General features: G+C 35.6%; 2 protein-coding genes across 3 annotated transcripts; both read left to right on the forward strand.

Moving 5' to 3' along the window:
• Positions 1 to 500: 500 nt before the first annotated feature.
• On the forward strand, positions 501 to 3,962 carry LOC131020352 (uncharacterized). Its single transcript, XM_057949109.1, has 4 exons — positions 501 to 953; positions 1,602 to 2,543; positions 2,954 to 3,001; positions 3,131 to 3,962. Exons 1-4 carry the CDS (start codon positions 732 to 734, stop codon positions 3,536 to 3,538), a joined length of 1,620 nt encoding a protein of 539 aa, XP_057805092.1. The 5' UTR covers positions 501 to 731; the 3' UTR covers positions 3,539 to 3,962.
• Positions 3,963 to 11,205: 7,243 nt separating this feature from the next.
• On the forward strand, positions 11,206 to 16,648 carry LOC131020385 (uncharacterized). 2 transcript variants are annotated; one of them, XM_057949156.1, is made up of 11 exons: positions 11,206 to 11,500; positions 11,860 to 12,189; positions 12,437 to 12,502; positions 12,639 to 12,778; positions 13,341 to 13,467; positions 14,173 to 14,324; positions 14,808 to 14,943; positions 15,391 to 15,475; positions 15,587 to 15,855; positions 15,978 to 16,114; positions 16,377 to 16,648. In XM_057949156.1, the coding sequence occupies exons 1-11, from the start codon at positions 11,405 to 11,407 to the stop codon at positions 16,393 to 16,395; spliced, it is 1,557 nt and encodes a 518-aa protein (XP_057805139.1). In that variant the 5' UTR covers positions 11,206 to 11,404; the 3' UTR covers positions 16,396 to 16,648. The 2 variants fall into 2 exon arrangements, with proteins under 2 accessions (XP_057805139.1, XP_057805146.1); XM_057949163.1 differs by having other exon boundaries at positions 11,358 to 11,500; positions 11,930 to 12,189.
• Positions 16,649 to 16,680: the final 32 nt, after the last annotated feature.

Here is a 16,680-nt window from a genome sequence, read left to right on the forward strand (position 1 = left end):
AAAAATGGTAAAGTGTATTGATAGTGGAGAAAAATATATTATAATTAGTATTGAAAATGGTGAATATGTGAAAAAGTGTTATAATTAGTATTGAGAGTGGTGAAAAAGTGAAAAGTAAGAATAAATAAAATATTATTAGTGGTGGGGTAGTTGTCCAAAAATGGAAAGAAAGAAAGAGGAACTTATTTGGGGGACGTCCCAAAAAGGAAAAAGAGGAACTTATTTCAGGGACGGAGGGAGTATTGAATATGGACCGATGGATTGCTTCAAATGGATGGCCAAAATCACTTCTTTCTTCTCTCCTACATTTAGTCACTTTTCATTGAACCATTGCCTATATATATATATATATATATATATATATATATATATATATATATAAGGAATAATTACAAATTGAGGGGACTTCAGAAATTTTGAAATGGTGAACTTTAAGAATGCCATATAGGATAAGTGGTTTTCTTATTATAAAGGAAATTCAGAGTTCATTTTTTAATTCCATCAGCACCGTTTCGAATCAACATTTTTACATAATAAATCCACTAAAAATATGTAGAATAAAGAAACCGCAATAATATAAATTTACCAAATTTGATTGTTCGCGAACTAAAGAAAAGAAATAATAAACCCTAATATCTGAGCTATCTACGGCAGTCGAAGTCGGTGAGAAGAATCTAGGGCTACGGGGTCTCCGATCATCTTCAAATCCTCCGATTTGGTTGAAACGACTAATGGCGGAGGAGGCGAGGGCGGCGGTCGAGAGAAACGGTGACGATCAGAGCGAGACCAGCGACTACACTTCGGAGGACGAGGGGACCGATGACTACCGCCGCGGTGGATACCACGCCGTGCGTATTGGCGACACCTTCAAACACGGGAGATACGTTATTCAGAGCAAGCTTGGCTGGGGCCACTTCTCCACCGTCTGGCTAGCTTGGGACATTCAGAAATCAGTACGTTTTTGTATTAACTCAAAGATGTCGTCAAACATTTGTGCAAATCGCTCATTATAATATTCGGCAGCGTTCTATTGAACTCTGTGGTTCTCGTAGTATGCGAGTTTTGCTATGTGGATGATTGCGGGAGCATGTAATTGTTACAATGACTTTGCGTGATTCCCGTATAGTTTTATTTTTGTATAGGAAGCACATTCGTTGAAGAAGATTAATAAGAATAAAATTGTTTAAATGGAACTTGTCTATTTGCTTTGGGAGGGACATTTTCTTTGGTTAATTGCTTCTTGTTGTCTACATTGTTGCTTATCCTGTTTCCATTTAACAAATTTAGCTAGTTTTTTTACGCCAAGGTTTGTGCTTCGTGTTACAAGGTGCGTGTTGTAAAGATCAATTTCGGTTGGAATCAAATGAGGTTGCTGATTTGTTTTATGTTTATTTAGCTTATAGAGGACTCACATATTAGGAGTAGATAGTTGGGCAAGCAAGATGTGTCGCCTGTGTGTATGTGTCTGAGAGAGGGATGGAGGGGGAGGGGGGGGGGGGGGGGTTGTAAGATTATTTGACTATGGTTTAGAATTGCTAAGATGGTCTTGATGGGGTCATGATGTATTTCTCTTCCTTTTCTGTTTTCTTATCTGCTAATAGATACATGTAGCTCTGAAAGTACAAAAGAGTGCACAACACTATACAGAAGCAGCAATGGATGAGATCACTATTCTAAAGCAAATTGCTGAAGGAGATCCGGAAGATAAGAAATGTGTGGTGAAGCTTTTGGATCACTTCAAGCATTCAGGGCCAAATGGGCAACATGTTTGCATGGTTTTTGAATACTTGGGCGACAATCTTTTGACCCTGATTAAGTATTCAGACTACAGAGGGGTACCTCTTCACATGGTTAAAGAAATTTGTTTCCACATTTTAGCGGGATTGGATTATTTGCACCGTCAACTATCAATAATACACACGGATCTGAAGCCAGAGAACATATTACTTCTTTCAATGATAGATCCAGCTAAAGATCCTAGAAGGTCAGGTGCAGCACTTATACTCCCCTCCAAGGCAGAGGCATCTAAAGATGCTAAGGCTTCTCATGCTGATCTGACTAAGAACCAGAAAAAGAAGATCCGGAAAAGGGCTAAGCGAGCTGCTCAGAAGTGTGCTGGGAAGGAAGAAGCTGAACCAGATAACGAGGCAAGTGGACCTGAAGACTCTCAGAGGGATGATAAACCCGATGGAGAGTCTATTGACAAGCGAAGCAAATCAGTTACAGAAGCAGCCAGTGATGGGGCAAATGGTGCATGCCAAGGAACAAAGGGCAACAAGAGAGGCAGCCGGTCAGCAAGGCAGAAGCTCTTGGCTGAGGTTGAACTGAAATGCAAATTGGTGGACTTTGGGAATGCATGCTGGACATATAAGCAATTCACTAGTGACATTCAAACGAGGCAGTATAGGTGCCCTGAGGTCATTTTAGGATCTAAGTACTCTACGTCAGCTGATATGTGGTCATTTGCCTGCATTTGCTTTGAGCTCGTCACTGGAGATGTTCTCTTTGATCCTCATAGTGGTGACAATTATGACCGCGATGAGGTAAGTGCACCCAGTTTTGTATAAACTCCTATAAGTAATATCAGATCAATTCATCCGGCTGACTTGCTTGACATAGTTCAAGACCCTCTCTCTTCTTGTTTATGTTTTTGTTAGTTACATACTACCTTAGATAGAATGAATGATAAACAGTAATGAGTGAACAGAAAACTGATGATATATGGCACTTAGCCAAAGTAGGAAATACAAGACTACCTATAAGCGAATAAGAGATGCCTGTCCCATGCCAAATGGCTGGTTCAGGAAGAAATTCTGCCCAGAGATAACCTTTTGAATGATCTTTCGACCTCAGCATCCATTTCATAATGCACATATTGCAATGTTAGATTCCATATTTACTTTTATAGTCTTACGCAACTGATTCTATGTTATCTTTCTGTTCTCATCTGAAGGATCATTTGGCCCTAATGATGGAGCTTCTTGGGATGATGCCTCGCAAGGTAAGAGTTTGTCTATATGCGTTGATAATAGAACCCAACTGAATATGATTTCCAAAACAATTGATTGAAGCTGTTGCATTTATCGATCTCTAAAAAGTCCAGTGTCATGCTTGATGAACCTATCTGCAGATTGCATTGGGAGGGCGCTATTCACGAGAATTCTTTAATAGATTTGGAGATCTGAGGCATATAAGAAGGTTACGGTTCTGGCCTCTCACTAAGGTTCTCATGGAAAAATACGAGTTCAGCGAGAAGGATGCAAATGAGACGGCAGATTTCCTTATTCAGATACTAGATTTTGTGCCTGATAAAAGGCTGACAGCAGCTCAGTGTCTTACTCATCCATGGATCAGCGGAGGCCCCAGGCAGATCACCCCTTCTAATAAACTCAATGAGGTGGAAAATGGTGGCCCCGAGAACACGACTGAGAAGGATGAGACGGAGGCAATGGAAGTCCGAGTGGGGAACATCGTTATCGACAGTACAGCAAAATCAGCAAAAGATTCCAAATCGATGGTAAGCACTGTAGCACCATGATAAATTTTGATCAGGCAACGTCTTTGATTTTTACTGGGACTCCTTTCTGGCGCTTCCTTGATATCCTCGTACGAACGGCCATTTTCCCAGTCGACTGGGATTATGTCGAGTAACGAATTCTTTCGACTGTCGAATGCAAAAGGAGAAATGGAGAATGAGGGTGGAAGACAAATCCTAACTTGCGTTTGACATACCAGCTAAGAGCATGATTGAAAAGCTGCTGCTTGTTTGGGATATTTGTTTCTGTAAAATGTTCGATTCTTATGGTTTCCAGAATTTGCCACAGTACTAATGCGCTCGGTGTTTTTTTGAACCTTAATTGTATATCTATGTTGCCTTTTGTCTTTTCCTAAATTGCTACTACTCCTATCTTGATGCCATTGTTAAACATTACTTGTATATTGATGATATTATTTTACGCTCATGATGTGCGTTGGTAATTGCAATTTCTTGATGGTAACAAGCGATAATAAAGTGTATCTCAACTGATAAGACATTTCTTCTTTAATCATTAGGTTGGGCTTTGTGTCTCCATGAAGGATTAAGGAAAAAAGGAAAAATGAAAAATCATTACTCCCTCCGTTCCAATAAAAGTGGCCACATTTCCTTATTGGGTGTCCCATTAAAAGTGGCTACTTTCTAAAAATGGCAAAAGTTTACTTTAATTAAGTCAACAATTACTCACTAATTTGGTCAACAATTGTAGGCCACTTTCTAAAAATGTCAAAATTACTCACTAATTTGGTCAACAATTGTAGGTCAGTTTCTAAAAATTACTCACTAATTTAGGTGGGTCACACTCAATTAAAACATAACAATCCCCTTCTTAATGGTAAACCTTGCATGATTTCTGATATTTTCTTGTTATATTTGATGGTAGGTGAAGTTACTTAGTGTCCTATGCATGTCTACATCTATATATAAAAGAGGAATTTTTTCTTCCATCTTTTTTCTATTTTTTTTCTCTTTTTTATAGTAATTTTTATTCTTTTCTGAACATAGTCAAATTTGATTTATAAATAAATATTCAATATACATCTTAAATTTAATTTTTTGATAAGGTCTTTAATATGGTATAAAAATCATCAAAAATGAATTTAAAACTAATAAGTTATAAAAAATTTAAAATGATTTATTTTCTCTCTTCTTTAAAATCTTACAACTTTTTATTTATGTTTGTGTATGAAAATATTTATTTATTTATTTATTATGACGTGTAATACTCTTAATAAGTGTAATGTTAATTTTCATTATTAGATGATTTAAAATTATTCAAACTTATTTAATAACTATAATTATCGTTAAAATTTATACAGAACTGAAAATTTATGTTTTTAAATTTGAGATTATTGAGTAATTGATGTGGATTTTTTTTAATTCTATTTAATATTTATATTAATTTATTTAAACATATCGTTTAATTTCGATGTTCGTTGTGCATCTCACAGATGGACGTACTAATTTTAATGACAGTACATAGGATGGGAAATAAGGTCCGGAATTTCCTACTATTTTTTATTATAACTATATATTTAATACTACTGTAAAAAAGAAAGATGGAGAAGATAAAGCCTACAAAACGTTGTGAACTACAAAAATAAATTACTACAAAATTGTTGAAAGTAAAGAGAAAAGTAGAAGAGAAGAGAATATCGTAGAGAGCGTAGAGAGAATAAATCTATAGGAGCATTCTATTATGAGGACTAAATGCCTCTATTTATAGGAGATACAAAGCTAGGGTTAGGGTTTAGGGTTAAGTCATTAAATAGGGAAATATATATTTTTATATATATTTACAACACTCCCCCTTAAATGACTAACCCTAAAAATATGTTGTCTCATTAAAACCTTGCTAGGAAAAATTCAATGGAACAAAAACCTAGTCTAAGGAAAAAGAATACAACTGCTCCCCCTGAAAATGATCATTGTATATCTTTGAGTAGATGCATGTCGATCTTGTGTACTAGCTTTCAGAAAGTTGATGTTGGTAATGCCTTTGTGAATAAGTCCACCAATTTATCGCTTGATCGAACTTCATGTATCCTTTGAGTTGTGTGCAATTTGACTTCAAAGAAAACTCATCATTTGATGTTAGAGTCTAGATGTTCATGCCTTGTTAAAAACCTCTCCGTAAAAATCCTATGGGAAAAATTCGGTAGAGGAAAAAAGTACAAGACGTATATTTACTCATATATTACACTTGTTGCCTCGTTAAAAACCTTAACTAAGAAAACCTTGTAGGAAAAAACTTAGTAAGGGAAAAAGAATACAACCATTTGGCCTTCAGGGCCATTGACCTTCAAAGTCTAATTTTCGAAACTGTTTAAAAGATCCTGCTCCCCCTCAAGATAACAATCTTGAATGTGTTCAATATAGTTTTCGAAATTAAATAAATTATCAACATCATCCACCAATTTTGAATTTCGATTTCTTTCATAACATAGACCAATTGTAATTTGCTTTGAATATAACCAATAACATGGTTAATATCATTTAAATTCTCCTTCTTCGAGAAACATTAAATCTTGCTAGCAAGTTAACTTTGAATTGTAGTATATATCATGCATGATTAAAATAGCGCTCCAATAGCATATAAGTAAGGAACTTCGGGTCCTAAGTAATTTCGTTATTTCTTTTGGTCTAGGTGAATGAATGTGATATAATCATATTCATCAAAGCCTTCTTCAAGGAGGTCGATTAATTCATATAAAATACAGATCAATTAGTTTGAAATACTTATCAAAAAGATGCTCGATCTACAAGTCGAGACAATACTTAGTTTTAACTAAGTTTTTCAAAACTCATCTTTAGACATGAGTTAACTTCCTCAAGTTTTGAATATTCACAAATGTTCTTTCTTCGGAAAGAATTCACTTAATCGATTATGGACTTTCACATATATGTCCATGTTTAATGACCTATATAACAATACAACCATAACGTCCATAAACTTGATATATTTATGTCAATGATTACTGCCATAAATGTTATATAAATAACGATACATAATGCCATGTATAACATGAGAATATATTTGATTAATTTTGGGTTTCTCAAACCCTTGAGCTACTAATCTCGCTTAATTATTTTCATTTAGCGAGTTCAGCTCTGCCTCATTGATTATTTCTACATTTTTCAGTGCTTCTGGCACACTAATATAACTTATTTTGGATCCAAATAATCTTCGAGATGAATTTGCAATTTGTTGAGGCAAAAGTGTTGTCGACAACTATGATTTTTCTATTACGATTTTCACGTATTCACAAAGTTCATGGCAACTTTAGTAAAACTAAAATTTCACCATTTCTCATAATATTTGGTCTAGTTGTTTCGTAATCTCAATATTACGATAATTTAGTGCACGTGCAAAATGTATTGGGATAATCGTCTTCAGGACGATCCTCTTCATAAGGTTTCGGAATGATTTGAGTTCTTTATTTGATTTTGTAATCCGCGTCGAAATGATTTGAGTTCTTTATTTGATTTTGTAATCCGTGGATATTTTATCTTGAGCACCAATAGGTCGTTTACGCTTCTGGCGTCAATAAGAATTGAATCAATTTCGTCCTTCGTGGACTTCAATTATTTGTGGTGCAATATGACATATATATAATATACTCATTTGGCAGTCAATAATAATTTGTTGAACTTCTAGTTCATAATGCGTGAATATAACATAATTAATCCAACGAGAAATTTACGGCATTGTACAATTCATCATTCATATCTCACCCTAATGCCGAAAATGGTTTTAAGTTGGATAAGTGCATTTGAATGGTGATAAAATAATTTAGTAGATGGGAAATCCTCTTCAGGAGGTATTTTAATCACGCACTAATTGTAATGTAGACAACTCAAATACTCAAGTCTTGAGTTATTTTAAAATTTTTTGGTATATGAATTTGAAATTCATCACGACATGATTATTGAATTAAATAATAAATCATGTGTAATTATTCAATACTCATGGGAAAATCAATGAAGCTCTTCCGGAGCCCATACAAAAATGTTATCAATTTTTAATTGTATAACTCATATTCTCAATAATAGTTCAAAAACAATTGAATTGAGAAGACCAATTGCTCTTCAAGAGCTTGTAATATTTAAATTATGTGTATATGTTGTTTTTCATCAAGAATAAACATATATCACCTAAAATATAAATTGTTCTTCAAGAACATGTAATATTCTTCAGAAATATTAATTGTGCTACTTCGGGAGCATCAATATTAATTCAATATAAAGTAAAGTAATTTAATAATAAATTAAATACTAAATAATAAGGAAATACCAAAATAAAGTTTAAAATAAAACTTAATCTCAATATTTTAATATTCTTCCGGAATATTAACTTTTTATCTCACGTGTTCATTGAGAACACATTATATTTCATATTTAATATGAAGAGATATCGTTGTATTCAACGATTTATTTTTAATAATCTTCAAGATTATTAAGAATCATAAATTCATTCCACAATGATGAATTAATTAAATAAAGCAATCCTTCGGGGATTGTATTAATAAATCAATTCAAATGTGCTCATCGGGAACACATTATATTTAAAATTAAGGGTTATCGTTGTGTTTCATCAACAACTTCAATGATTTATCTTTTAATAATCTCATAGATTATTAAGAATTATAAATTCATGTTTCTTCAGGAAACTATGAAAATATATTAATAGTTATAAACACTATATTAACAAAATGTATAATCAATATCAACAAGAGAACTCTTAGAACTTGATCTTCATAATCGTGACATTTAATAATATTCAAACTGATCTATACATATTCATAGAAATCTACACAATCAGAATGGTTAACGCAATATAATTATCTATAAAAAGCATCCTCGCATTCAATATGATTCCTACCTATTCAGATTAAGTCAAAGTATTCTTAAAACCACATTTATCCATTAATGGAGCACCGATTAGTGGTTTGCAAATTTTAAAGACAAAAAAAAATGACTATAGCTAATTTTAAAATAGACTGGGATCAAGTGCATACCAATATACCATATTGCACAAAATAAGATATGCAACTCACGTAATTTCTAAAGCGTACCGTTTTGAGGAGCCCTAACAAATCAATGATTATGCGCTTTTCGTTCTTCTTCCTTCACGAAGCGACCTCTTTTCCGAATTCAATAATTTTGGATCATCAATATTGAAAATAGAACATTTGTGCTAATAACGTGTTGAAAGTAGAGAGAAAAGTAGAAGAGAAGAGAATAGCGTAGAGAGCGTAGAGAGAATAAATCTATAGGAGCATTCTATTATGAGGACTAAATGCCTCTATTTATAGGAGATACAAAGCTAGGGTTAGGGTTTAGGGTTAAGTCATTAAATAGGAAAATATATATTTTATATATATTTACAACAAAAATTACAATTTCAAGGGAAGTGAAGTGAGGATACGGAACACTAAAGTGAAAAATAATATTTTTTTCATTCCACAATCAAATGCCATAAATTTTAATAAATATAGTTATAATTTCAAGGGAAGTGAGGATATGGAATACAAAAGCAAAAAGTAATATTCCCTCATGTTTCATAAAAGTGCAACACTTTTGGCAGTGTAAATTTTAATAAATGATAACGGAGTATTAGAGCATCCGTAACGCATTACACGATCCCCTCTATTTGAGTAGAGGGGAGATTGTGTAAGGCGTTGCAGCTTTCCCTTACACGAAGGCTACACGTTCTCTTGTGTATGTCGATATGTTTCAAAATTCAACATGTGTTCTACACGCGCCATATTTAAAAAAATAAATTCGAAATTTTCAACGGCTATTTAGCCGGTTTCACTTTTTTTTTCTTTAATATCCAACGGCTAATTTGGCCGTTTAAAATTTATTTTTTATTTTTTATTTTTTTTATTTTTTGTTTTCCTATCTATATATATCCTTACCAACACTTTCATTCATACACCAATTCTACTCCTTCAAACTCCCCAAATTTCTCTTTCAATATTTTCTTTTTTTTTCTTCAAAAAATAACGGAACCCCAATACGATCCGATTCATCCGACGGTGTAGCTCAAATGATCATAGACGAGATCGAGTTGCAGAAACAATTGCTTGCTCAAATCTACACCCAACCAGCGCCGGAGCTCGGACGTGTTAAACGTCCCCGGTCTTTCGTCCACCGTGATCGTGAGAAGGCCCATTTACGTCTTATGCAAGACTCGACTGGGCGTGTATGCCTCAAGAAGTTCTGCAAGGCGGTCATCCGGGCTTTCGGAGGCCATTATCTGCGGCATCCAACTCCAGAGGACATCACACGCCTTACTCAAATGCACGAAGCGCGACACGGATTTTCCGGGATGCTCGAGAGTCTTGATTGTATGCATTGGAGGTGGAAGAATTGCCCAAAGGTGTGGCACGACGCATATACACGCGATGATCAAGGGGAGCCAACCTTGATCTTGGAGGCCGTTCCATCCCACAACCTGTGGATTTTGCATGCCTTCTTCGGTGTCATTGGTTCGAACAACGACATCAACGTTCTCAATCAGTCGCCTCTTTTTGTCGACGTGTTGGATGGAAGGCGGCGCCCGTGCTCTTTTAGGCGAACCATCGCTACTACCAGATGGGCTACTACTTGTGCGACGACATATATCCGGAGTGGCGTTGCTTCGTCAAGAGTCCACCAATGGCGATCAATCCGAAGGAGGCGAGGTTCAAGAAGATGCAAGAATCGGCATAGAAGGATGTTGAACGTGCCTTTGGAGTCCTTCAAGCTCGGTGGGGAATCGTTCGAAGTCCGGCGTGCAATTGATACGTGGAGCACCTCAAGGACATCATGTTGTGTTGCATCATTCTCCACAACATGATTGTGGATCACGAAGGTCAAGGAGCTACCAATTGGAGAGATGACGACGCAGGACACGAGGCGTCTAGCAGTGACTCGACGGAGAGTGGTCGAGCAACCCCGGTTTCCTTCGAGGAATATGTGCAAAGAGATACTATTCTCCGAGATAGGCAGTTGCACGCCGCGCTCCAACGTGATTTGATCGAGCATGTTTGGGCACGTTTCGGACCTCTAGAGCAGGAATAGTTATTTTTAGGATTTGTTTTTATTTTATTAAGTTTTATGTAATTTTTAGAATTTCAAAATTAATGCAATTTAAATTTGAAGTAAATTGTGTGATTTAAATTTATGCAATTAAACTTAAATGAAAAATGGAAAAATCAAAATTAAAAAAATCAAGTAGGCTATCATGTAATCCCAATGCGACTTCCTTACTCAATGTGGTCTCCTCTTATCAAGTAGACTATCATGTAATCCTAATGCGAATGCTCTTATGAGTTGAATAAATGAACTCATTTTTGTTATAGTGTTACAACAGTGAGATGGAAAATAAGGAATTTGTGGTAATTTATATGTGGTAAAATTGTGAATAAATTGATAAAATAAGAATAAGAATTAAAACTAAGAAATTTATTGTGAGATAACGTCTAAAAATAGAAAATAGACATTCTCATCAATCTTATCAAAATGATAAAAGGTGTATAGTATTGTAGACGTGATGTGTACAAAATATAAATAACAATTCCGTGAAAGTAAATTCATCAATTAAACATAGGGTGAAAACACTGAAAATTTTAGATGTTATAAGATCAAACTCGAGTACTATTGTGCTCCTTTAGTATTGTAAGAGTGTACTTTTTTTTTTTAGAACATTTCACAAAAATGTGCATTAGCCATCTTTTTTGAACAGTCTGCCACCAACTCGTTATTTCTTACAAGGATTTTACAAGGCATTCTGTGTTGAGCTAGAAAAAACGGCGGGAAAGTTGGAGCAAAAACGAGAGCATTAACACCGTATAGCTCAAAACCCAAGAGCTAATAGTAGAAATGTCAAATTCATCTTCCGAAGCGCATGATGATGGTGATGGAGTGGAAGAGTTAAGGGAGCCGCCTTCTCAAAATCCTTCGGCCCCTCCTCACGAGGTACTTTTTCTCACTTTTGATTCATTTTATATTCTTCTACTGTTTATTATTTGCGCAAATTGCAATCCGGTTGTTTCCCCATCTCTCTACATCAAGTTTAGTATGCTTTACTGTCATGCATCCTACGTGTTCGATAAATTGCTGCACCGAGAACATTTGTTTTTGCCTTTTGGAGTGGGAAGAGCTACTCCATATGTTATGAGGCAAAATAATGCTAATTTGGTGCATTACAAATCTGTTTGGGACCGAAGTTGTTATTGTTGGAAGTGTTGGTTTACTTGGCATTGAGCGAGTATTATGATTGTGCTACTAATTATCAATGGAGATATATGGTGGATTTCTGAATTTTTGTCGTGCAGTCATTCGACGTTTCAACAACGGTTGATCCTAGTTACGTGATATCTTTGATAAGGAAACTTCTGCCATCAGATGCCAAGGATGGTGAACATGCTACTCGGACTGGTTTGATTCGTGAAGAACCGAGAGCTGAAGGCATAATAGAGGATGCCACGGGCTTGCCTCAAAATGGTGGAGAGGCTGAAGCAATGGAATCTTCTGAGAACCACGACGTACGGGAACCACCGAATGATTATCAAAATGAAGGTGGTTCTGTAGGAGAACAAACGTGGGAAGAGTCTGGATGCATTTTATGGGATCTTGCCGCAAGTGAAGATCATGCCCAATTTATGGTACCTGTCATCTTCATTATTGTTCAAATTGTTAGTTTTTGCTCAAATCTGTTAATGGTTTGTATACCCCCGCCCCCCCAAGGCCCAAACACACACAACACGTACAAAAGCTTATCTGTTAATTAGCTTAAGAGGCAAAGAGTGCTAATAGGATAAAAAGGTAGTTAAAAAGAACCTTGTACTTTTCATATTATTGTGAAGATTATGATATGATTTAAACTAACTCGTATGGAATAATCATATGTAGGTTCAAAATCTTATACTTGAAGTGCTTTTGGCTAGTCTTGTTGTTTCTCCATCCTCGCGGATTACTGTAAGTAACTCTTAGTTTGACGCGTATTTGACTGGTATAGCTATTTTGACTGTTTAACATGCATTACAACATATATAGAGTTCCTGGACTGAAAGTTTGCCAGATTGACGTGTTAAGGTTGCTTTTTGTGTTACAGGAGATTAGTCTTGGCATTATCGGAAACCTTTCTTGCCATGAAACTTCCCGAAAATGTATAGCCTCTGTTAATGGATTGGTTGGAGCCATAGTGGAGCAATTACTTATTGATGATGTACCTTGCCTCTGTGAAGCTTGCAGGTAATTGATGTCCATTGTTTTCAGTTAGTTGGTCTCCTGCTGATAAGTTTCAACTTTTGAATATACAGACAAATGCAGAGATAATTCAGTTGAATGACGTATCCAGATATTGAATGAGTGTAAAAACTATTTCTGACTAGCGTACTTCTGTGTTAGGGCTAATGTTTGGTGAAAACAAAGTTTCCTTTCTAATAAATCCCACTATTATATTCAACTTGTATAAGCAGGATGATTTCCTTTCTTATATTACCAACTGGTTTTAGAGTCTCAGTAGGTGGGATACAAGTGCATTGTGCTTTCAGTGTACAGTACACCATCAGCAAACAATGTGATTAAATATGAGTTTAATTGTGTATGATGTAGTTTCAATTATATATAGTTCAGTATACCTCATTATGAATGCTCGTCGTCTGAATGGTAGTTGTCAGATGCAAAAGGGTGGCTTATGCAAAGATAGTAAAAAGATGTCTATTACCTGTGAATTGGAGTTCATTTATTTGCATTGTATTGATTGAGGTGACTGAAGTACACTAAACTTACTCTGATTATTTTTCCAATTTAGGGTGTTAAGCTTGTGCATACAAGGAAGTGAAGGTGTTATTTGGGCAGAAGCATTGCAGCCTGAGCATATCCTCTCTCGTATCCTCTGGATTGCTGAAAATGCTCTGAATCCACAACTTATTGAAAGGGTGAAAAACTGTAACTTGGTCTTATCTCTATTTAAAAGCTGCTAGTCTGCAAATTTAGTAATGCATGCTGTAATTGTCTGATGACCCTGTGCTAAGGTTTGAGCAAAATCTTTGTATGATACTAGCTTGTGTTCATCATATCGAAGGAGCAAAACTATGTAAGCACCTTGCCCCAAGTATTATAGGGTAGTGAGAATAATTAGGTACTGAGGTGGGGTAAATGTATTTTGGTGCAAGATCAACAAAAATATTATGGTGTTTCCAAGAATAAGATGGTGCAAGATCAACACAAATATTACTGGCAATGAGAATAATTAGCTACTGATTGTGTCGTATAGTTGGTTTTAGAATGAAGTTCTGTCTTATCTACTGGTTGCTACAATTACTTTTGCTTGTCTCTATTTCAGTTGTTACCACCGTATATGTAATTTAAGGATATCTGGAAACCAAAATAGTTCGGAACAAGAATGTGATTAGAATTAGGAAGTGTTTAATCTGATTCTCATGGAATTGAATTGGGAAAATTAAATCTGAAAGAAGAACCGACCCTAATGATAATATATAGAGTAATGACTAGCTAAGTATACTCTATAGAGCAGTATGTGTAATTTTTTCTTAAGGTGTCTCTGAATTATTTGAATTTTTTCAGGCATTTTTATTGAGAATTGTCTCTGTCAGCATCTTAAGTTTTTATTCTATTTTCAGAGTGTAGGTTTATTGTTGGCTGTTTTAGAAAGTCGACAGGAAGTAGCAGCCATTCTTCTTCCTCCTTTGTTGAAATTGGGCCTGTCGAGTCTTCTGATCAAACTCTTGGCTTTTGAAATGACCAAATTAAAGGAAGATAGGAGACCCGAGAGGTATAACTTCGTTTCCTAGCAGTTAAAATATTTGGAATTTTTTGGAGCAATGCATGCATTGTTTCCTTGTCGCCATGCTACAATTTTGCTTAAGTTGTACAGTCAAATTTAAGATGATTATCAAATTATACATCATGCACCAAGGTTTTCATTTATGCTATGACTCTATTATTTTAGTTCACTCCTTTCAATGTTTGCTCTCTGCAATGTTAGTTGTTACTTGTGCCCTCTCTACCACATTTGCAGAAATAAATTAACGAAACATGAGCTATAAATTTGGGATAAAGGAAGTATATGTTTATGTGTGTCACTTTCTTTTTTCTTTTATCTCTTCTTTCCGTCCCTTTCTTTCATTTTCTTTTTAGGGGGTGAGAGTCATAACAGTGTGGTAAATCATTAATCAACAAAATGTGATTGGCTAGTAACGTGGGGCAATAATACTCACTGCAGCTGGATTAACTCATGTGATCCATACTGCATCAGGTATAGTGTGCTGGATCTGATTCTACGGACAATTGAAGAGCTCTCGACTATGGATAACTATTCACAAGAAATATGTGAAAACAAAGAGCTGTTGCAATTAGTACGAGAGCTGATCATACTTCCTGATAAATTTGAGGTATGCAGTACTTGCCAAAGATGCCATGTAATCACTGGGCACTCCCTCTGTCACTTCTGCACATTACGAATATACCTGGTAGAATACATATTCATGTGCATGTCATGTATGTTGCTTCCCGATACTAGAAAATAGTAACAGTCTTATATACTGTAGTCTTTTAGCAACTTTTGTTGATATTTATGCAAAACTAGTCTAAATCAAGAATACAGCACCTAACCGTTTTCCATTTGAAATGGAATCCGCTTCACCTTTTCTACTTGTAAGAGTAGCAATATTCCCAAACTGTTTTAGTAAATCTCGAACCTCCCCATATAGTCATGAATTATATGCTTCAGATTGGTGCTATGTTTCCCCTTCCAACTCCAGTGTTAAATGGGATAGTTTTATAACACCTTCCTGTTTTCATTTATGACCTTTTTTCTCCTCGAATATATATCCCTGTAGGTTGCCAGTTCTTGTGTGACAGCTGCAGTGTTGATAGCAAATATCCTTACTGATGTAGCCCATTTCGCTTCTGAGTTATCACAAGGTAAATCTTTCCATACTACTTAGCAGAAAATGTTCCTGCTATCCCTGTGCAATTTTCTTATCTGTCTCAATAAATTAGAATCATTAGCCATGATACTGTGGTTTGTTTCAGATCTGAGCTTCTTGCAGGGTCTATTTGATGTGTTCCCATTTGCTTCTGAGGACACAGAAGCTCAGATTGCAATTTGGAGCATTATTTCAAGAATATTGACAGTACTTCAGGAAAGGGAGATGACTCCGTCAGTGTTGAACTTTCTCGTCTCAATTCTTGCAAGCAAATTGGATCTGATTGAAGATGAACTCCTTGCGCACCCATCAGATCGTGGAGAACACAGTACTCCTGATACTTCTGGCACTAAAGTTGATGCTAGACTTATTTCTGTATCCTTCTGGTCACCAAATGAGGGGCAAATTGACTTGGACGTAACAGATATTTTCCTGGATAGGTTTGTATATTATTGTAATCATCTCCTGTCAGTTTGTTCCCTTTACTTACATGACAGATGAAAAGAACCTCCGATATTCTGACATACTGGAAATCATCTGATGATAGCGTAAAGAACACTTCTTTTGCTGAAGGCTGCCGCATTAATGAAGAAGTTGTTGATAAACTGTTAGATCACTGTCGCAAAGCTTCCAGGTGAGATGGGCTGCTCTGACCTCTCCATGTTTGAACCTCTATGACTGTATATTCATCCGTGCACTTTTGCTAGATTATGATACTTTTGTCTCTTGTATCTCCTGAATCTGATTGTCTGGAACTCGTTATAGAAAGAGTATATAGTAGTATCTATATCTAGATTGCCCTTTTTATTGCTTTATTGGTGCAACTCCTATACCCATTTAGATGGTATGCAGGTTACCTTTTATACAACGATTTGAGTATGGATGTCTTGCTTCAGGTTTACTACCAGCCTATAGTTTTCCATCTGGATTCTAGAACGAGGATTTTGAAGTACTTAACCTAGATGTGATTCTGTCATCAAGCAAGGAGTCAAATTGTGGTCGAGCTGTGTGAAAACTCAATTGACCAGTTGTAAAGCAATTCCGCATCTTTCTTCTTCTTTATATGGTTATACCCTTTACCTACTGTGATTCGTTTCATCATATGTGAAAACAACAAATATGGAAGGGGGATTCTTCATATATTGATTACATGATGTTAACTGAGAAAGAGCTTTATTCAATTAGTTACTGCTGATGACT

This window comes from Salvia miltiorrhiza, chromosome 1 (assembly GCF_028751815.1).
Source record: "Salvia miltiorrhiza cultivar Shanhuang (shh) chromosome 1, IMPLAD_Smil_shh, whole genome shotgun sequence".
Lineage (NCBI taxonomy): Eukaryota > Viridiplantae > Streptophyta > Magnoliopsida > Lamiales > Lamiaceae > Salvia > Salvia miltiorrhiza.